Source organism: Oryzias latipes, chromosome 5, assembly GCF_002234675.1.
Source record: "Oryzias latipes chromosome 5, ASM223467v1".
In the NCBI taxonomy this organism is placed as follows: Eukaryota; Metazoa; Chordata; class Actinopteri; order Beloniformes; family Adrianichthyidae; genus Oryzias; species Oryzias latipes.
In genome coordinates, this window is record NC_019863.2 from 22,504,087 (window position 1) to 22,525,536 (window position 21,450).

The window sequence follows — 21,450 nt, forward strand, 5'->3', positions numbered from 1 at the left end:
CAGTTCAACAAAAATGTAGACAAAAATGCTTTGTAGCATTGCAATAACATGAAGAGGTGGTATAAAGTTCTGCTGAGATATAAGTCTGTTAAGCTAAAGGAATATTGTTCAAGAGAAAATCAAGTAAAAACGTTTATTTTAAAGTCTATATAAGCTTGAAGACCCATTCTAATGAAAATGGTGCTTTTAACATGTTCCTCTGGTGATGGAGGACAGACATTAAGAAAATTAGGCTCAAAATTGCATTTTTGTTTGTTTATTTAAATTGTTGTAAATCAGGAGCAGATGAATAAATTGTTTGAAAAAGAGTTTATTTGTCATAAAAAATACGCTGGGCGAGCCACAAGTCCCTCGCTCCGTCCCATTCTACAGTAAAGCAGCCTCTTGTAGACAAATAATCCATGTACGTCTTTGTTTTCCTCGTCCGAGCTGGCGTCTGGCTCAAAGCTATACGGCTGGATAGCTCCAATATTGCTCGCCATTTTGTTGCACCAGTAACAAAACAGTTGGGGTGGGCGTGTGAGGGGCTGTAAGCTAGTGGGAAGGAGTGTAAACAGAGAGCTCTCAGCAATGGGGAGGGAGAGAGGGAGCAGGATTGCTCCGCTCTAATAGTTCCGTCCACAATTTGGATGTAAATTTCTACTGTCGCCCTGCAGAAATGATGTCCTAGCCAAGGGTAGTGTATTTACAATACCTGTAACTTGTTTGCAATGCAGAAAAACAGAGTAATAATACTAAAACAAACATTACTGGGACTACCCTAACTCCCAACAATGCTAGGAACACTTAAAAAACAGTCTGTTACGTTAATGCATTGACAAAAACACCAAACAAAAGAGCGACTTTCATAATACGGTACTCAGAAGACCACTGATAATGCTTTTAAAAGAGGTCAAAATATCATCGGAGTGGGTCTTCAAGTAAAAGTCAAATCACTAATCTGAGTATTGAACTGAAAGTCTTTTCTACCGTCTGTTACCCAAAGAAGAAATACAAAATTGGGCTTAAGCGAAAAAAAGATACCATCAAGTAAATAGTTTGACTTTTGCTTCCCATTTCTGAAAGGAATATTAATCATTTGCAGCCTGCATCTTCATATTCAATTATGTAGAGCAGTATCAAATAATAACGATGGACAACCGAGGATGAGAAAAGAAAAGCTCCTTCCCCAAACTGCTGGTTATCTGATTTGCTTGATTGATCTGCTTTAGAAAGTCTCAGATCGAAAAAGAAAAAAAGAAAAAATGTCACGAAATGTTTTAGGTTTAAGCTGATAAAAAAAAGAAAAACTGTCTTCTGAGGAGATTTTTGGGTCTAACTTGACGTCTGTTGTGTGAATATTAAAGCGCCTGAGGACCTCAAACATCGTGATGTTTGCTTGAAGAAGAAAAGGCAGTTAAAGGAGTGAAATATTTAAGCTGTTGCTCTGTTTTAGTTGGTTTATTGCAAAAATAGTCTGTAATGTAATCTATACTGCAAAGAGACATGAATCCACCACAAAGCCGTCCTCTGTCAGTGTGTGAATTGAACATATTTACAGCCATTATCGCCTTTGAGTTTGGGTTTTATTTCTTTTTGTCTGGAATCTGTATGTTGGATCCCAGTTTCCTTGGAAACGCGTCTAAAACCTCTAAATTATTCAGAAATTTCTCTCAGGGTTTGATAAGGAGAAAAAGAAACAGCTTTTCTTCAGACGCAGCTACTTTAGAGGCTTCGCTGTCAAAAATGATTTTATTCTGTCTAATGTTTTTAATTCTTTTAGGTTTTCTGGAGAATATTTTGTGACATGATGAGTTTTCCCTCTACTGAATGTTTGTTTTCTTTTGTTTTTTCCCCCTTTTTGCTGCTGCTGTGGATTTTGTAGTTTTAACTCACGCAAACAGTAAGTTCACGTCACCAGTGGTGTTTTGTTTTTAGCTAAAACTGTTCACCAGACTCAGCAGAACCAGCTGTCTTGATCTTCATCAGTAACATTGGCTGTATACAGGAACTGGAGCGACTCCAAAAAGCTCACTCCTAACTGGCGAGAGCAGTTGCCATAGAAACGTAGACTTAGACCAATCACTACTTACTGACGTCTTCTGGCGCCAACATGGCAGCATCCATATCACATAAAAATGGCGACTGAATTGACTATATTTCATGAAAGCAGCAAGTAAGCCATTTTCTATGGATGAAATCACACTCACTCAGTCCAGTTCTTATATACAGTCAATGATCTGTAACAACTCCATCTTCAGATAGGTTGAAACATCACCTTTGCTTTGTCTTCATTCCCAATCATTCTGTTTAACATGACTCATCACGTATAACGGTGGCGAACTGGCCATAACATTGTCTTTTTACATCTAGTTTACAAGGATTCAGTGAAATTACAATCAACACAGGTAATAAGATCAGTTCAGATTGTTTTATTCCAGTCATTCCAGTTATTGTCCAATCAAGCCAATGGATAAAAAATACATAATAAGGATCTTACAACAGGAGTTTTGGGTGAAATTCAAAGGGTTGTTGCTACTCAAATGGGGATCCAATTCGGTTCACTTATTAAAACCAACTATTCACAGATCAAACTACGATTCTTACTAATTATTATACTCTGTTTAAATAGCTTTGTGTGTATTGTCTGGATGTAGAAAATTAAAATAATATTTATTTAATCAAAATCATTTTTACCTTTTAGAACAAGAATTCAAATTCAACAAAACATAACAGATAAAAACAAAAATTTTGAAAGAAAGAAAAGATATTTGTCATTTTAAACAATATCATGGTCAGGTTTTTTGTCAACTTCCTGGGTAACCTCAGCAGTGAAGAAAACATAACTATCACTTTTATTTTGGATCATTTAACAACAAATCCTGAAAATGGTGTCCACAGTTTTTCTATCCTCAAGGTTTTGCTGACTACAGTTACAGTAGATGGTAAATAAAGACACAGCAACACCTCAAAAAAAAAAAAAGCCAGAACACTTTCAGTCTTTTAATCTAAACTGACAGCAGTATGTCACTGACATGTTGCAACACCTGCCTTTGTTGTTTAGCCTTTCAGTGGAAACCCTGAAAAACACTTAAGATGAACATTTTCCAGACTCCAGAATCCAGTACGGCTTCTCTGCCATGCTAGGAGAGAGTCATATGATGTCACATTGTTGATCAATTCAATAATCAATTTTCTAATACTTTTTATTTCACATTCCTTATATTTTATATTTAAATTGTTGACTGGATTTAAAACAAAGTCAATGTTTTAGAACATAATCGAGTCTTTTTTTCCCCATCTATACAAAAACAATTATTTTTAATTTAAAAATGAGAATCTTTACCGACACTTTCCTGTTGTCAAAGCTACAAACAGGAAGGATTCATAAACAAAATAATATATTAGAAGGAAGGACTGATGTTTGACGACTTTAACATTTCCGTAATGTGCAGTTAAATTCTGGTGAAAAACAAGTGGATACATAAATAAATTCATTTTTAGGGGATGTCAAATTAAAATGAAAAAACAAACACTTTAGCCTAATCTAAATCTAGCTAAAGACTTTAATCTTTAAATCTTCCAGATATTTATTCAGTTAAGTCATATATGTAGTTTCAAAAACTAAATAGAATCTCCTGGTTAGATTTAATAAGTTAAAACTGAGTTGATACCAAACAAGGATGTGATGAACTCATTTTCAGTTCACATTTCTAAATAAAAACCCTAACTTTTATATCTTTTTGCAGTATGTAATATCATTTGCTCCTGGAGTATGTTGACTGTTAAAAACAAAAAAGGTTTGGGGGCCAAATACAGAACCATGTGGTACACCATCACTGTCTGACTAGACGTCATGTCCTCTCGACATGGAAAGAAAATACACAAAAAAGTTGAATTTCTCTTAAAACTTTTTAGATTAAATAAGGAGGTAAACGCTGATAAATAGATTTTTTTTTAGAAGTAGGTCTGGAGTTTTAGTATTTTTGAAAAAAAATGGACATCAAACATTATTAGAGAGATTCTTCAGATGTTTTAATTCTTCTCTAAAACCCTAGTTTCTGTTTGATTTTACTGTGAGACACACACGTTGGTGTTGACTTTAAAAATTCACGACTAAACTGGGATATTCTGAGCAGCAACTCTTTTTAATCCGAAAAACTTTTATTCTGAAACGTCGTTTCTGTCAGAGCTCGCACAATTTAAGCTTTTTCACGCTTTTAATGATCAGAAGCTCCTCATCTCTCAGGAGGACGGCATCAAACAACATTCTTCACGGGGGTTAATTAGATCTCAGTTTCATCAACTCTTCCAGGTAAAATCTTGAATTAATTAACCAAAAACGCAGACAAGACTTTTCATCTTTGGTGACGTCTGCGCAGCCAACTCCTCTCTGAAGAATCAATTAAAGGATTCCAGTGAACTGCTGTAATTAGCCACACCCAATCCACTGCCAGCTCTCAACCCCCGCAACAGTTGACGAGAAAAACTTGCGAGAATGCCACTTTGTTTTTTTCACCGAGCTGTCTCTAAAATGCGTTCCACCTCTGAGATGAAGAGCGTCCAGGGAACAGATTCTCTACGGTGTCACAACCGTCACGGTCACGCAGAGTTCACGTGAACCGAGACGTTAAACGGTGTCTTCAGAACGCCCACCCAGACTTTCAGCTGTCTTTGTTTATCCGTCTTTCACTTTTTCAGCGTCACACATGCAGCATGAGTTGTTCTAAACCTGACGATCTCACTGGTCCTGTTTGACGCTGAGGGTCATTTTCCCAGAGGTGTTCTGATGAGCAGAACTATTCTGCAACAGTGTGATGATCATGATGTAAAAAAACTCCTTGAAACAAAACATTTAAATCATTATATCTAAACTTAGACCAGAACATTGAAAACCCTGAACCATTAGGTGGATATGAGAACTGGAAGGAGTGACTCCTCCCCCTCCCAAATGCTGGATGCATTAAGCCAAAATCCAATTTCTGACTTTTTGTCAGAAATAAACAGCTATTACTCTGTCATTGTATTTGTCAGAATAAACATTCTTGCTCTGCTACTTTTTTTTTTAAATTTTAGGTATTTTCATCTTTTTTCTGTAGGGCAACTTTTTCAAGTTATAAACAGGCCAATCAGATGTTTCAACAAAAGTATGCCGTGCCTCCACGCCGAGCATTTGTGTACCCCGCTTTCAAATAATAGGGGTGTGGTCTTCCAACAAGCCCACTCCTGATTGGTGAAAGTGGCTGCCATTGAAATGTTGACTTAAGCTACATTCACACAGCCGCTAACAATGCACCTTCAGGCTGCCATTTCCAATGAAAAGTCTATGGAGATGCATGTTTTGGGCCTTTAAATTGAAAACACATTTACGTGTCGCTTCGCAAGTTTTTATGATTGTTTCCCGGCTATTAGTGCAAAACGTGTGCCAATTGAACATGCCTTGCCCTTTACACCAGGTCAACCTCGGACCTATCAGTAATTTTCTACGGGTGATGTCACTCACTTCGTCCAGTTCTCATATACAGTCAATGACCTCAACATATCTTGAGTCAATGCCCGGCAAAGCTTAGAAATATTAAGAAAAATGAAAGGGATTTTAATTTTTTTAAGGATAGATACCTTTTTTTAGGCTTTTATTTTGGTAACTCATCTCATCCAGCAGAGGAAAAACTACAGTAACACAAAAAGAGGAACTTCAACACAAAAAAAAACAAATATGGGTTGCAAGGCAATAGAAGGCTTTCAATCCATTTTTGGATAGAAAGATGCCAATAAAAGACAATAAAATCCATTCAACTGCCAATAAAAATATCAAAATAAAGTGTTAAACTGATGTCCTGAATCCATGTAATAATCTTGAATTTTGATTATTAGCACTTTCTCAAGAGTTGTTCAGAGGAAGGACCTCCTCTTGCGCTTTAGCTTTTCTGTTGGAGAAACCGATTTTTCAAAGGATCTCTTGTTTTGTAAATGATGAATGCTGTGAGGCAATGAACCATAGAATGACTCAGGATGTTAAACTCAAAGGAATCAAACAAGTCTGCATCTCCTGCTTCTGTGATGTCATTTAGGATGTTTTCTACAAAAGATGTGTTTTGGGACTTGCAGACTATGACACTGTGGATTAAAGGAAGTCATGAACACAACTATACTTTTAGTTCAAACTACAGCATGTGAAGCTCCTGTATGTGTGCTTATATTTTATTTTGACCAAAATTAAACTGTTATCAAACTCAGGTCAGGTTTATAAGAGAAAAAAAAAAACATTTCATGCGTCACAGTGAATCAGTTCTTAAACAGGATCATTCCCATTTCTTATTTTTATCATTAAAGCTTAGTTGAGGGCGGGGCTATTGACGTGGAGCCACCCGGCCCCCCCTTTGCTGAGAGCGCAGTGATCACACGCTCTTCTGCTAGCTTACAGCCCCTCACAACCCCAAACATTACAGCTGCAACAAAAAATGGCGAGCAGTGTTGGAGCTATCCAGCTGTACAGTTTAGAGCCAGAACATGGAGGGGAGCAGGGGGCTTGTGGCCCGCCCAGCACATGTTCTCCATCACAGGTGTGTGATTGCATGCTAATGTCCCGGTGATGGTCAGAGGGGTCGTAGGCATGTCCTTGAAGCCACGCCCCGGTCCGCCTGCCCCAGGGCAGCTGTGGCAACATCAGCATCTTAATGGACACACATTGTAACCGTTTAGTGTCTGGAAAAGTGCAGAAAAATCCAACCCATTATTATTATTATCATCATCAGAAGAACATGTTAAAAACACCAAAAACGCAATTTTTGATCGGAGTAAGTCTTTAAAGCTAAACAGGGCAGAAACACAGGCAACTTTTATTTTGAAATTCAGATTTTTTTAAATGAAAAAAGCATAGAAATCGCCTTTTTGTTTTTCCTCTTTATGGTAATGATTGGAACAAAACGGCAGATAAAAAAAAAAAAAACGAACGAACTTAAAGAAAAGTCATTAAATGTTTACATGCAGCATCCGATGTGTTTATGCTACCCATGCACCTAATGTCAGAGGTTTTGTTCATTCCACATTAAAGGAGCCGTTAATCCTAAAAATGTTTTGCCTGTCCTAGACTCTCAGAGGCTGGGCGGGTTTGGGTCACCTGCGTAAATGTGAAATACTTGTGAGGCCTGGTTTGTGACGACTCTTTGTGCATTTGTTGTCCAGTCGAGCAGTTGCCCACCATCACGGCTCAGTCTCCCGGCGCCGTCATCGCCCTGCCCCCCGAAGAGAGCTTCGCCGTGACGTGTGAAGCTAAAGGGAATCCCGAGCCAGAGTGAGCCCCCCCCAAACAGATCGCAGCTTATCAGCAGCAAAAAAAAGAAACCACAACAACACAAAAAACTGTCCTTTCTGAAAGAGCTTTTCTTACTCAGGTTCAGGTGGACAAAGAACGGCCAGGAATTTGACCCCTCCCTGGACCCCCTCCTGAGGAAAGAGGAGAATTCTGGGACCTTTGTGATACCCAATAATGGAAACCTGACAGAGTACCAGGGAACGTACCGCTGCTTCGCCTTCAACAAGCTGGGGACTGCAGTCTCTCAGGAGATTGGGTTCATGGTGCCGAGTGAGTAACCTGAGGCGCAGCTGGGTTCTGGAATCAGTTTTGTGATTGAAAAACATCCATTCAACCAAACCTGACAGACTGTAGCTCTGTTCCTGTGGACCGGGCTGCTGTGCTTTTATTCTGAAATGGCTTTGCTGCCACCTTCTGGAACAAAGTAGCTGCAGCACTGACCCTTTTTTTTGTTTTTTGTTTTTCCTCCCCAGAAATTCCCAAGTTCCCAAAAGAGGGATTTGATCCATTCAAGGTGGACGAAGGTCAACCGTTTATCCTTAAGTGTGACCCACCTAAAGGCATCCCCCCCCTGCAGATCTACTGGATGACCATGTGTGAGTAAAACCTCATGCTGTGTTTGGTTGTATTTTGACAAATTCATCTTTACTTTGAGTCCATCCTTTTAAACTTTACAGATCAGTCAAAATACCTACTTTAAGTCAAATCAAGCAATTTTTATGTATTTTTCAAATTGAACTTTATTCAAAAAGCCATTTCAGACATATATAAATAAAGGGCAGAGTGCAAAAAAATGTTTTGTTTTCGGTCCTTTATACAGTTGCCAACGGAGATAAACACTTTATGCTAAATTGAACAGTGAAATGCGAACAGAAGAATAGAAGATGGATAAACTTCCCAGTTGACCAAGTCTCTGATTGGTCAAGGTTAGACCGGTTTAACTTGCAACGCACGTTCAATGGCCACAGTAAGTAAGTAAGTAAGCAGAGCTCCAAAACAGTCACAGAAACCTGAGTAGCTATGGAGAAAGCTGAGAGTTTTGAAGCCCAACAAACACGTTTACATAGACTTTTCATTGGAAATGCCCACTTTAGGTATTTTCTGCCTTTGGTCCCAACTCTTTAGATCAGGGGTGTTGAACTCAATCCCACAAGGGGCCAAAATGTAAAACACACTTTAGGTCGGGGGCCGGGCAGGATAAACATTTTTACGCTAGAGGTACATTTTTATTTTATTTTTTAGAACTTTTTAAACATGACTATGACTAAACACAGACAGGAACATCATTCCTGCATAAATCAACTCAAAAATGACTTTTCGAGGGCTGCTTCACCTGGAAGCCAACACTGAAACCGTAGAAACGCAAGATTTTGAGGCTTTTATCATACGTGGCTCATGATTGTAAGCATGTATAGGTGAGGCACTGGCTCACCTGCCTCCCTGATCAGTAATCAATCTTTTACCAGCGCTACATAACGCCGGACGTTGATACCAGCAATATAAAATGATCTCACGGGCCGGATATAATCACAGGATGTGGCCTTCAGTTTGACACACGGGCTTTAGATATATGTAGGAGGCATCATATTTGAAATAAACTTATTTTGTGAAGTAGTTCTCAGGGTCATTAGTCCTCTCTTGTGGATAAAATATTATCTTAAGAGACTTTAGTTTACATAAATGAAAGAAAACTAAAAGAAATATCACCAATTCTGCCAGAATTCTAGTTGTAAAGTTCATTAAAACCTTTAGGTTTTGAGAATTTACAACATTGAACTTCTGTTTCCCTGAAATAAACGCCGCTCTCTTGCGCTCAGACCTGCAGCACATCGAGCAGGACGACCGCGTCTCCATGGGCTTGAACGGCGACCTCTACTTCTCTCACGTCGAGGAGAAGGACAGCAGAAGGGACTACTGCTGCTTCGCCGCCTTCCCCAAGATCCGCACCATCGTTCAGAAGAGCGCCATGTCCGTCGTCGTCAGCCCGAGTACGTACGGACTGGATCCGCCTCCAGCGCCAGCTCAGATCACGTCTCGTTCCGCGCTCACCGTAGAGCATCAAAGCATCTCGGCGTCCCGTTTTTCTGTTTCATTCACCCACACTGCCTGTTTTTTTTTTTTTGTTTTTTTTTCGTGTGTCTGTGTTTGTGTGTCATCCACCTCCATGTCAGGGAAAAGTGAGAGTCCTGACGGCGGTGAGTTCAGGACGCATTTCCGTGGTCAGACCATAATCTGTTTGGAGATCTCCCTGTTTGTGGCTGATCCTGTTGTTTTGTTGCAGCAAACTCCATCCTGCAGAGGAAACCCTCTCTTCTGACGCCCCCTGGTGTCAGATCAGAAGCAGTGCTGGTCAAAGGAGAAGACCTGAAGCTGGAGTGCATTGCAGAAGGAATGTAAGTTAAAGGCGTAGTATTAGAGACATTTGAATGTAGATTTTGAAATATTGCATAAAATATTTGGATCTTTCTCAGTCCAACTCCAAAAGTGGAATGGGAGAAGATGGGTCACGGACGTCCTGAAAAATTTAGACTGGAGAATCACGGGAAAGTTCTGGTTGTCCCAGGAGACGAGCAGGACGTCGGCGGGAAGTACATGTGCAAAGCCAAGAACCCGCTGGGAGAAGTGGTCCACTACTTCACCGTTACTGTTGAAGGTAACAAACTTGAATCTGATCTCCACTTCTCTATTAAACACGAAGTGGAACACGCTCTAGTTTTGTGCAACCCTCGCATTTGTTCATTTGTTGTGTTTCTAAAAAATGACAAGGGAAACTGGACAAATGTAGGAATAAAAGAAGATTTGAGGATATAAAAAAACCTCCGTCTGGAAAATAAACTCTCCATGTTTGGATGATTCCAAAGAAGCTAAGAAAAAGGAGGCAAACATTTAGAACCAAAAAAGAAAAATCCCTCCAACTTTTCTTAAGGTCTGAGCAGACATCTGCATCAAAACTCTACGGCTGGTTAGCTCCAATATTGCCCGCCATTTCTGTTACACGGGTAAGTAAAGGTGAGCTTGGGCGTGCGAGGGACTAGGCTAGCAGGAGAGCATGTAAACAGAGAGCTCTCAGGGGGCGGAGTTGCTCCACCTACAACTCCGGTGCAAATTCTTAATGAACTCCTAAAAATGGCCTAAAAAACGACACGTTTTTGGATTTTGTCGTAAAACTGCATAATCATAATTAATAGCCCACCGTGTTGATTTAAAAGTTATGATCGGAGTTTGTTTATAAGTAAAAGCTGCCGGCGTCACTGGCAGAAGCTCATATCCCATCATCAATAGCGTCTAGGTTTCTAACCGGTGCAGACTGCAGCCACAGATGTCTCTATTGAAGCCCGTCTCTCTCCGTTCTGGTCTGAGCTCCTCTGGCGGTCGCTCTGACCCGCGTGGCTCGCCACAGATGGTAAACGGCATCGTTTCCGCTGGAATGTGAGGAAAATGTGTGCGATGACGCCCCGCCGTCTGTCTGTGTGTCCTCAGAGCCTCCAGAGTTTCTGGTGGAGCCGCAGAGCCAGCTCAGCATGATCGGCGCTGACGTGGTCATCAAGTGCTCGGTCAGCGGGAGCCCCCAGCCCGTCACAACGTGGAGTGTCAACGGCGTGCCTCTGCAGGGTCAGGACCCCTTCTAACAAATGAAGGATCTTCTGCTCATTGTGAATGTTAAACATGTTTGTTGCTCACAGTTTCAAAATGCTCAACAATGTTGAATATTTTTCCGAATATTGAGAGCAACATTTTGTTTGAATTAAATGAAAACTGTAAAGGAAACATGCTGTTATAAACAAAAAAATCTAAATCTCAGGTTTAAAAGACTTATTAGATCGTTGCATAATCATACTTAAAACACTGGGAACGCTTTGAAAACAGATCAAAAGATGACAGCAGTGGGTTTTTAAGTAAACTTGAGCTTTTTGTGACGCTGATCTGAAACATCCATTCCTTGCAGAGACCCTGTCAGCCAACAGGAAGATATTTGACGACACCATCATCATACAAAACGGCCAACCGTCGGACAGCGCAGTGTATCAGTGCGAGGCCTCTAACAAGCACGGGAAGATTTTGACCAACGCAAACATCATGATCATGAGTGAGTGAAAGCCCTCCCTGCCTGCGCTCCACTTCCTCGGTCTTCCAGTCTCACGAGGAAATGGCAGCCCGCTTTCCTGCTCACACAGCGACAGGCCGCGTTAGCCGAAAAGCGAACAGCGTTGCCCCGCGTCGCATATGGACATCAGGGTGATACGAGGTCTGCTCCTGCCCAGCTGCAGACTCCGCCCCCCCTGCAGAGCTGATTGAGGCTGCTTCCAATCACCTGGCTTGGAGGGAAGCTTTAAAAGCTCCCAGGATCCTCTGCTCCAGCGGCGGCTGCATTCCTGAGTGGGGATTTGTTCTTTCGGCCTGCCCCGGCTGTCTGCCTCGCCTTAGCTCGGGAAAGCCTCTGGTTTCCCCCTTAGTTTGATTCTGGTTTTGTCCTTTTGTTACATTTACTCTTGTGGTCTTTTGTTTGCATTTGGAGTAATCTTGAGTTTTGCCTTTCTGTCATAATTTTATAGCTACAAAGCCTGAGAATTTAAGGTATCCCATTATTTATTCCACCTTTTGTTGATTATTTTCCTTTAGTTCCCTTTGATTTTTATGTGCCACCAAATAAAGGGCTGTGCTGCCAACCTTAACCCCGCCCGGTTGCACATTTTCTCCCTCCTCCCTGAAGAGGGACGTAACACAGGGTCAGAGGACAAACATGTGCCGCCATACAGGAGCAGATAAAACTTCCTCCATTCAGTGTTTGTGTCTGACTGTGGGGAGTTTTTGCTGCTAACACAGCGGCTGGACATACGCTGCTGCTGCTGCTGCTTTAGGAAACAATTAGAAACAAGACAGAATTTAAATAGGAGGCTTTGGCTACACCTGATAAGCCTGCAGCTCCTTCCTTATTTTCTCATTCCAGACTAGCTGACAGACTTTTTTTATACTGACAAAACAGGAGGCCTGAATGGAGACACAATGAAAGTCACCTCATTTAACCCACGACAAATGGCTTTTCTTGTTTGATCAAGTTTAAAAATAAACTGATTTTCTTTGTTTTTGGTGAAGAGCTGCATCTGAATACCAAATGTGATTCTGCAGATCTGTACCCGATCATTCTGACCAGCGATGGACAGGAGTACTCTGCTGTGGAGGATCAGGGCGTGATGATGCACTGCAAAGTCTTCAGCTCTCCCCCTTCCACCATCTTTTGGTTAGTTTAGTTCTTTCCTCCCGTCTCCAGCAGGGAGCAGCAAACTGTTTGGATGAAGCCATCTCCTAACTTTGGTTTAAGGTCAAAATGTAATGAATTATCTGTCAATGTTTTGAAACTTTAGGAGCAAAGACGACTCTTCTGAGTTGGTTACGGGACCCAGGTTTACGGTTCACGACAACGGGTCACTGGAGATCCACACCATCGAGAAAGGCGACACGGGCCAATATACGTGTTTGGCCAAAAATTTAGAGGGAACCTCAGCAATCGACGCCATGCTTTATGTAAAAGGTACATTTTTCGGACATTATGATAATAGTACGTACAGTTGTGTGTGGCAAGTGTATCGTGAGGTTTTTGTAAGGATGATGTAAGCTGCACGACTCGACGTACGAGTCTTTGCACTGCACAAAGAAGGAAACAAGAAAAATACACTAACCTTTAAAAAAAAAAGAGGTAGTAGGTAAACAGACAAGTCATTGTTGCTTAAGAAAATCTATAAAAGGATGTCAAAATCTACAAACAAGCATTAAAAAAGCGAATAAAGGCAACTGTTAGAATTACTTAAATGTTATTACAGCCCAATATTTAGTATTTTTTCATAGTTCTAAGCAAATGGTCTGTATTTCTTGAGATCAATGTACTTATTTGTCGTTCATTTTGATTAGTGACTAAAAATTTGTGGAGAAAATGGAAATAACTCATTTTAGAATAAAATATGAACTAAATAAAAATAAAATTGTCATAAAATCTAAAAATCTAAAATCTTATTTTTTAGAATGTAAGGATTCTAGAAATCTAAGTTTTTGTTTTCAAAATAAAAACAATGATTGCCAGTCTAACTAGTTTACATTTATTGAACTTAAAGAGAGTATTCTTAAAATTAAACCAAAACTTCCAGGGAAAATTGAGTTTTTTTGTCGAGTCTTTAAATCAAGTTTTTCTATTGTCATTCAGAATGGAGCACAATGAAACTGACTCATTTAATAATAAAAATGTCTTCATTTAATAGATCCTGGCTCTTAAGGAGACACAAATTCTCAGTTGTGCTGATTTTAAGAAAAGTCCTGGAAGGTGTAGAGCAAAGAGAAGTTAAAACAACTTCAACCCTAGTCACAAATCTGACGTTTCTAGAAACAAGATTTTAAATCTTTGCAAGTATTAAAGATTGAAAAATCAATTCACCTCTACCAAAAAAACCCTGAAACATCAATTTTAGTTTTGAAGCATCATCTCAGCGGCATTTTACTTCCTTTTTAAGATCCCACCAAAATAGTGGCGCCTCCTCAGGACCAATCTATCTTGATTGGCACGGATGCTCAGCTCTCCTGCCTGGTAGAGTTCGATGAGTCCTTCAGAGGCGACTTTGAGCTCCTTTGGCAAAAAGATGACGAGGAGATTTCCCCCAACAACACCGAGCATTCGAGGTAGGATAAAAACCCGATTTTTGTTCATAAGACAAAATGCCATCAGACTCCTTAACAGCTGACAGGAGTCTGAAACAATGATCTGCACCTTTGCACATCCTCATTGTTCGCTACTGTTATTGTCACTTTTGCACATTTGCACTTTTAGAATTGCCACTCGACATCTTGTGTTTTTGTGTGTATTTTGTGTGTGAATTGTTTCAGTTTCCTCTATACTTTTTGGCATTCGGAGCAGACGGCAAAGAAAGAATTTCTTTGTGCAGGGAAACCCGTTTCTTTATTGTGCATATGATAATAAACGCTTTGAAAAAGAGCAGACGGGGTTGGAAAGAATGGCGTCTGATTGTTTCTGTCAGCAGATACTTCCTCGAGGAAGGCGTTCTGCACATCGTCAACGTGAGCCACAGAGACCAGGGCGAGTACAGATGTGTGGCTAAGACTCCGGTGGACAGTGACGCGGCGTCAGCCCGGCTCATCGTTTTGGGTGAGTTCACTCTTGGCTTCAATTTGCTCCCCAGGCCAAAAGGATGGCAGCGTGACATCGGGGAAACCCAGAGCCTGCCTTTGTTTGTGCAGCGTCCCGGCTCGTTCCACATCCTCTGAGCCCGGGCCGATTCAGTGGCTAACTCGGCCTTTTCCGACTGCAGAGATTGATGGTTTGATGTTCCCATTGTGATTATTTTAGACGTCCCCGATGCGCCCCAGAGTGTTGTCCTGTCTGAGCGTAAGAACAGAAGTGTGAAGCTGCGGTGGGTCCCGGGAGAAGACCACAACAGCTCCATCACAGGTACGTGCACGCCCCCAGAAGATAGAAACGGGGCTCACACACTTCAGCTCAGTTCAAGCTGAAGCACCAAGTCACAACCGATGTCATCTCAACACCCCACATGAGAATACAACACAAACCTGAAAAAAAACACGCCTGAACACACCGAAACAAAGTTGAGAAGTCTGTAGTGTTTATCATAGATACTCTTAAACTGTGAGAGATTGAAGGTAAGAAATAGTTTTTTAATGGTGTAATTGATAAAACAAAAGCTTGCCTTAATACTTTGTAATGTAACCCTTGTTGGCAAGGAGAGTTCTTACATTTTCTGTAGGTCAGCATCAGGTCTGAACTTCAGGTAGCTGCTATTTTGGTCCATTCTTCCATACAGAACTTCTCGAGAGCTATGATGTTTTAGGGTTGTTGCTTTTGACAGTTGCTCCTCCCTCACGCCTCAGGAGCATCACATTTATGAACATATATTTGGACAAGCGTCGAGCCGCAAGTTTGACTTAAAAACAGAGAGCGTTGCGAATTTGAAGCGAGAAAAATGTGTGTGAGAGTAGAATAAGAGATGGTATCTGCCACCTAAACGGAAGCAGGTTGACGGCTCAACCAAAAAACGGGGGTTTTATTTGAAAAATTCAAGGAAAAAAGCAGTGGTCCTGCAGAATGGGAGCAAAGTGTTCCGTTTGGGAAAGATGGAACTACGAGGTTTTGGAAATAAGAGGGTTTAAAGCTGTAATTATTAATACAAGAATTGAGCTTTTAACAGGAAGCTAATCATAAGAAGAAGCTAAAACTGGTGAAACATGATCTTTTCTACCAGTTCTCATTAAAACCTCGCCTGCAGCATTTTGCAGCAGCTGAAGGCTTTTTATAGAGTTATACAACAGCCTGGTAGTTGAGAATTACAGGAGTCTAATCTAGATGGACCGTGTATGAAGTGGTGTCGGGAAGTTCTGACTCAGCAAAAATTGTGATATGTGATTGGGATTTTCTGCGCAGAGTTCGTCATCGAGTTTGAAGAAAACAAGTGGCAGCCGGGCAGCTGGAGAGATCTGCAGCGAGTGCCGGGCAACCACAACTCCGCCGTCCTCGACCTCCACGGCCACGTCGGCTACCGCTTCCGCGTCTACGCCGTCAACGCCGTAGGGGCGGGGCCGCCCAGCAAGCCCACGGAGCGATACCTGACCCCCCCTGCAGGTTTGGAGGCTCAGAGATGATGGGTTTTGATAACTCTCAGCTGCCTTTGGATTGAATCCACTCTTGTTGAAAAAGCTGCTCTCTGGCTGACGCGCCTCCTTCTTCTCCGACAACGCCGACAAAAATCCATATTTCCTCTTTTGTGCAGCCCCGGACAAGAACCCTGAAAATATCAAAATCGAAGGTCATTTGCCACATGAAATGGATATCAACTGGGAGGTAAGAGCAGGAGTTTTCTCTTTTATTATCTTCTGTCTGCAAATATCGCTGTGCAGCCCCCATTTACAGAGAATTATCGACTTCCTCTGCTGTTTTCAGCGCACACGAAAGCTCTCTTTGAAGGCAGAAATGAATGTTTCATTTGAAATTACCAATAACTTAGGAAATCGAAGGGGCCTACTTTTGAAATCGATTCCATTCTGCAGCTTACATCTTCAGAAGAGATGCTCTCTTGCATTTCATCTGATTAAAAAAAACCAAAAAGGGGCTTTTTCTTACCCTTCACCGTTGAGTGACGCCTCCTTCCCTTTCATGCTGCCTGGCGTCGCTGCCACAGTTACGTCTCCCAAGAACCCTGCTAATGATTTGGCTTTTGTGCATAAGAGCCCTGTCTCTGCTTCTCGCAACCTGACTTTTGTGAGGAGAAGAAGGTGTTTTCATCTGCAGGAGATGAATCGGAGCAGAAGTTTCTGGTTCTGCTGTGTCATTAGACGCCGGGCTGAAGCTTCTCTCACTGTTCCGTGTACAGCCCACGGCCCGACTTGTCATTTAGATCCTGCAGAAGCTGTGATATAAGACAAAACTTGAAAATTCCTGTTGGCTCCATCAAACTTTCCTCTCTGCTGCTCCGCTCTATTTCAGCCTCTGTCGCCCATCGAGCACAACGGCCCCGGTTTGGAGTACAAGGTGAGCTACAGGCGGCAAGACGTTGAGGACGAGTGGAAGGAGCACACGGTGAAGCGCCACTCGTTCGTGGTCAGGAACACGCCCACGTTTGTGCCGTACGAGATCAAGATCCAAGCCAAGAACCACCAGGGCTGGGGCCCTGAGCCCAAGATGGTGACAGGATACTCCGGAGAAGACTGTGAGTTTTTTGTTTCTGTGAAGCGCTCCTTCCAATGAAAGATCTGCAGCATCACATCAGTTGATATGACTCCCACCATTTGTCAATAATAATATTACTTTATTTAACGACACATTACAGATGGTTAAAAAAGACAGAATTAGCCAAAGGCTGGTGTTTATCTGTAGTTCCTTAGCCGTGATGGAAAAAGAAGCTCAGATACATATACAATAAAATACATATACAAACACTTCCTAAACATTTAGATAAAATATGACATCACAACATTTAGTTTTTTGTTTCAGCTGCAGAAACGGAACTAAAAACTCAGTTGGGACTATAAAACTGTAATTACTCTAAATTAGTTTGCACTCTTTCAATGTGGTCACTTTGATTGACAAATGTCAAAAGAAATGACTAAGTTTAACAGTTTTCTTTCTTCCATTCTCCAAATCGACACAAAAAAATAAGTATTTAACATAGAAGATGTTGCTGGCGACGCCTAAATACGACACACTCTGACTCAGCGCAAGTCTTTGACCGTTTCTGCAGGAAACACGAATCAGATGATTCTGACGAGGAGAAAAGCGGCTTTGCACAGATCTGCAACACTTTACTGTAGTAACGTCCAACAAGCTCACTCCTGATTGTCAAGAGTGGTTGCCATAGAAACGATGACTCAGACCGACCTGCTTACTGATGATGTCTGGCACCACCACAGCGGCGATTTGCAAAGCTGCTTTTCTCTGTGACAGAATCGGTGGATTTGCATTGATTGCGTAAGCGAAAGGCTGCTAGTCTCTGCTTCGAACCCGCTGGAACTACACTTGAAGAGTTACGGTAATTCAAAGGATGTCAACACTAGAGCTGAAGTTTGGTGTTATAGGATTAAACATCCGTACATTTAAAAAAAAAGTTTAGGTTTAGTTCAAATTCTTATCCTGCAGTGGTTACACACTACCTTTTTAGGTTCTAAAAAATCAGCAAAAAGTTCAGAAATGCTTATTTGGGCAAATTTTAGTCAGAACTGTGATACGTTTTTCCCGCATGTCCCATGATCCTCCTCTGTGCCGTAACTTGTGTGAGCCTCTGTAGAGTTGAAGTGAAGGATCCAGACTTTCTCAAACAAACAGCTGATCTTTCTTCTTTGCCGTAGCTTTCTTCTGGACTTGTCCTCAGGAGGTCCGCTCAGGTTGTGACCCGTTTTCTGCCTGTCCTTTGTCAGACGTGACGTTCTGGAACAATAGTTCAGTTCCCTTTATCATTCATAGCTCTAGCTTTAGTTGACGATCCCTTCAGAATGTTTGGTTTTTAATGGTTTGTCTTTAAATAAACCGCCCCTCTCTTATTCTTTTGAGTTTATTTTTGCACATTTGCCACACCGAAGTGATTCACACCATGAACGCTTTGAAATTGTCTAAACTTGCCTTCATTTTGTTTAAAAAATGGTCTTTCCTTCTAAATAAAAAACTCGATTACGATTTGCGCATCTAGAAAATTCAATCCATTATTATAATTATATTATTATTTGTTCATTTCTTTGTGTTACAAAAATATCGGCCTCTGGATCGGCACACACTCAAAATCAAGTAGGGGCCAGAAAAACCTGACTGGGACATCCCTAGTTTGAATCATTGTGCAGGTGAAATCCCTGAGTTTACAAGTTTTAGAAGAAAATCTTTGTTGGGATTTGCTGTAAAGCTGCCCCACACTAGTATACTCCCTCCACCGTGTTTGACTGTTGTTCTTCCTTCAGTGTCTTAGTCTGACTCTAGGTGTAACAGGACACAGATCTCCCAGAAAGTTCCTCTTTCTGTCCACTTAATTGACCAAACATTTTGATAAGATAAGACTTTATTTATCCCATAATGTCTGCCGCAGCAAAAAAGACCTCCAAATAGCAAAAGTGACATTCAAGCAAAAGTAAAGTGACTGTCAGGTTTAACATTGCAACATTATAAAAGAACGGTAGAACATCTGCAACCTGCACGACAAAGTAAATTTACCCACAAATGTTGTTTCTCTTTCGGCTTTTCCCATCAGGGGTTGCCACAGCGAACATGAAAATACTCACCAAAACAAATTGGACAAACTTGGATGTTTTTTGTTAAATTTGAAACATTGTTGTTGCTCAGCTGTGTCTTTCTCCTCAAAGTTTCCTGTGAATCTCTTTCGGTCCAAAAGCCTCTTTAACACTGTGGAGCTGTGAACTCTGTTCTTAAATGGTCTTCATGTGGGGGAATAACTCACTGTGGTTCTGTGCAGTTTCAAAACTGCCAACATTTCTTTGACAGAACTTCAAATTGCTGTATTTTCTGCGCTACAAGGGGCCCTTTAAAAGCTTTAACTTCTCTTAAAAAAGGTGACTTAATAAAGTCTGACTGACGGACTTAACTGACTCCTTTGTCTCGCTTCATGCGCCTTATATATGGCGTACATTCAAAAATAAACCATTCATTGGACAATATTTCTTAAACACAATTATTTCAAATGGTGTTTTTGCTCATTGAGATCAAGTATGTGTGGCAAATATACAAAAAATGCATTCAGATAAAGGGGGTGATTACCATCTCACACAGTCTGGTCTCTCTGTTGATTGCATGTTCGTGTCTGCAGTTCCCTCAGCTGCGCCCGACGACGTTGCCGTGGAAGTGATGAACAGCTCAATGGTCAATGTTACCTGGAAACAAGTACCCAAGGACAAGCTGCACGGACACCTGGGAGGCTACAGGGTAAAACCAGAGAGAAAAGCAACTTTGCTTTCAGACACAGTTTAAACGGAGGCCTGACCTCGCTCTTAGGGCGCGCTTCTGCTGCCCCACTCTGTCTCCTCTGCTGACCAGCTCATTGTTTTCCCTGCTCGCACCTCCCAAAGTGACCCACGACAGCCCCCCTCTGCTCAAATACATATGTAAGACGTGACTCGTTTGTGTCGCCCGCTTGTAGGTAAACTGGTGGCGTATGCGCAGCCTGCTGCACTCAAAGCAAAGCCAAGGAGAAAGACACACGGCGGCCTTCCCAGGCAGCCGGAGCCACGGCACAGTGTCGGGCCTGGTGCCCTTCTCCGAGTACAGCCTCATCGTGATGTCCTTCAACGGGCGAGGAAACGGTCCGGGCAGCAAAGCCGTCAACTTTAAAACCCTAGAGGGAGGTGGGTTCCCAGAACTGCAGGGAAAATGAGAGGATAGCGGGGAAACGTAAAGCCAACCACTAACATCTGATTTTCTCCGCCCCATAGTCCCTGAGAAAATCCCTGTTTTTAGGGTGGCGGATGTTCAAAAGCGGTCCATATCTCTGGCCTGGACCCCTCCCCTGGAGCCAAACGGGATTCTTACTGGGTACCTCCTGGAGTATCAGCTCAGTATGTATCCCTATGCTTTACATTGATTCCCAATCAGTTCAGGCATATTTTTTTTTCTTTGTCTTCAATTACGGCTGGGCGATATATATTTTTATTTTTTATAATGATGTAGATTCTTTTTCATATCAGGTGATAACAATATATATCACGATATAAACCAAATAACAACTTTGGCCGAATTTGAACACTATTGCTCAAAAGAGCTGTGTAATCATAGCATAAAAGTAATTTATAAATGCTATGAACATGTCTTTATTGTCATGTTACTGTGTGCAGCTGCTCAACACACTGCTCTACTCTAAAATGATGTGGTATGTGGTACTGTATATACCCATGTATAGCTTCTCTACCTTGATAAAGTCTTTAAAGTAGGGTAGTGCCTCTTTCCGTCTCACATGATTTGATACGCATCTTGATACATGATCCACAAATTGATATATAACAAATAAACATGGATATGTAAAAGATATGATACAGTTTAATTCTTTAACCTAAATGGATATAATCTAAATATACATTATTCATTCAGCATTTAAAACTACAAATGATGCCGACAAGTCGCCATGACGCCACGGAGACACTTTGGTTTAACAACCATTGTTAACAATTTAAGAAGTATTATTATTGTTTGGGATTCTAGTAAGACATTTATTAGCATTAGAGATGTCTCACATAAGCCAAAGTGTTCATAAGCTTAAAGGTTTAAATAACTAACTTAACAAGTTAATAGGCTTTATTAATGTGTAAGATGCTAGTAAGATATTTATTAGCATTTTAGATTTATTACTTGAAAGTGTTAATAAGATTTATTAACATCTGAAGTCAGACCATTATCTTCAAGGCCCATATTACTAAACTGCTGATAAGCTTAACAAATGTATTAATTAACTTTGTTAACAGTTTATTAATTGAATGCAGCACCTCATCTAAAGTGTGGAATGTTTTTACTACAAACAACCACAAATCATAAAGCTTGTAAAAAGAACTTTATAACATTAAAACAGACTAAACATACATGATTTTACATATGTAAAAGAAATATAATACTTTAATTCAGACAAATTAAAAAAAAAAAAAAACGTAGTAGGGACCGG

At 41.0% G+C, this 21,450-nt stretch overlaps 1 protein-coding gene across 3 annotated transcripts in view; it reads left to right on the forward strand.

The window, feature by feature from the left end:
- chl1 (cell adhesion molecule L1 like) overlaps positions 1-21,450 on the forward strand; it is a 95,035-nt gene that overhangs the window by 57,152 nt on the left and 16,433 nt on the right. For all 3 annotated transcript variants that reach the window (XM_020703383.2, XM_023955097.1, XM_023955098.1), the window contains exons 3-23: positions 1,865-1,882; positions 7,165-7,273; positions 7,374-7,564; positions 7,768-7,890; positions 9,112-9,282; positions 9,466-9,489; positions 9,576-9,687; positions 9,766-9,947; positions 10,775-10,906; positions 11,241-11,381; positions 12,422-12,533; positions 12,658-12,824; positions 13,795-13,960; positions 14,317-14,444; positions 14,646-14,747; positions 15,735-15,932; positions 16,081-16,151; positions 16,794-17,016; positions 19,612-19,727; positions 19,942-20,146; positions 20,234-20,356. In XM_020703383.2, the coding sequence (XP_020559042.2) occupies positions 1,865-1,882; positions 7,165-7,273; positions 7,374-7,564; positions 7,768-7,890; positions 9,112-9,282; positions 9,466-9,489; positions 9,576-9,687; positions 9,766-9,947; positions 10,775-10,906; positions 11,241-11,381; positions 12,422-12,533; positions 12,658-12,824; positions 13,795-13,960; positions 14,317-14,444; positions 14,646-14,747; positions 15,735-15,932; positions 16,081-16,151; positions 16,794-17,016; positions 19,612-19,727; positions 19,942-20,146; positions 20,234-20,356 (2,814 nt within the window). The remainder of the gene's footprint in view (positions 1-1,864; positions 1,883-7,164; positions 7,274-7,373; positions 7,565-7,767; positions 7,891-9,111; positions 9,283-9,465; positions 9,490-9,575; positions 9,688-9,765; positions 9,948-10,774; positions 10,907-11,240; positions 11,382-12,421; positions 12,534-12,657; positions 12,825-13,794; positions 13,961-14,316; positions 14,445-14,645; positions 14,748-15,734; positions 15,933-16,080; positions 16,152-16,793; positions 17,017-19,611; positions 19,728-19,941; positions 20,147-20,233; positions 20,357-21,450) is intronic.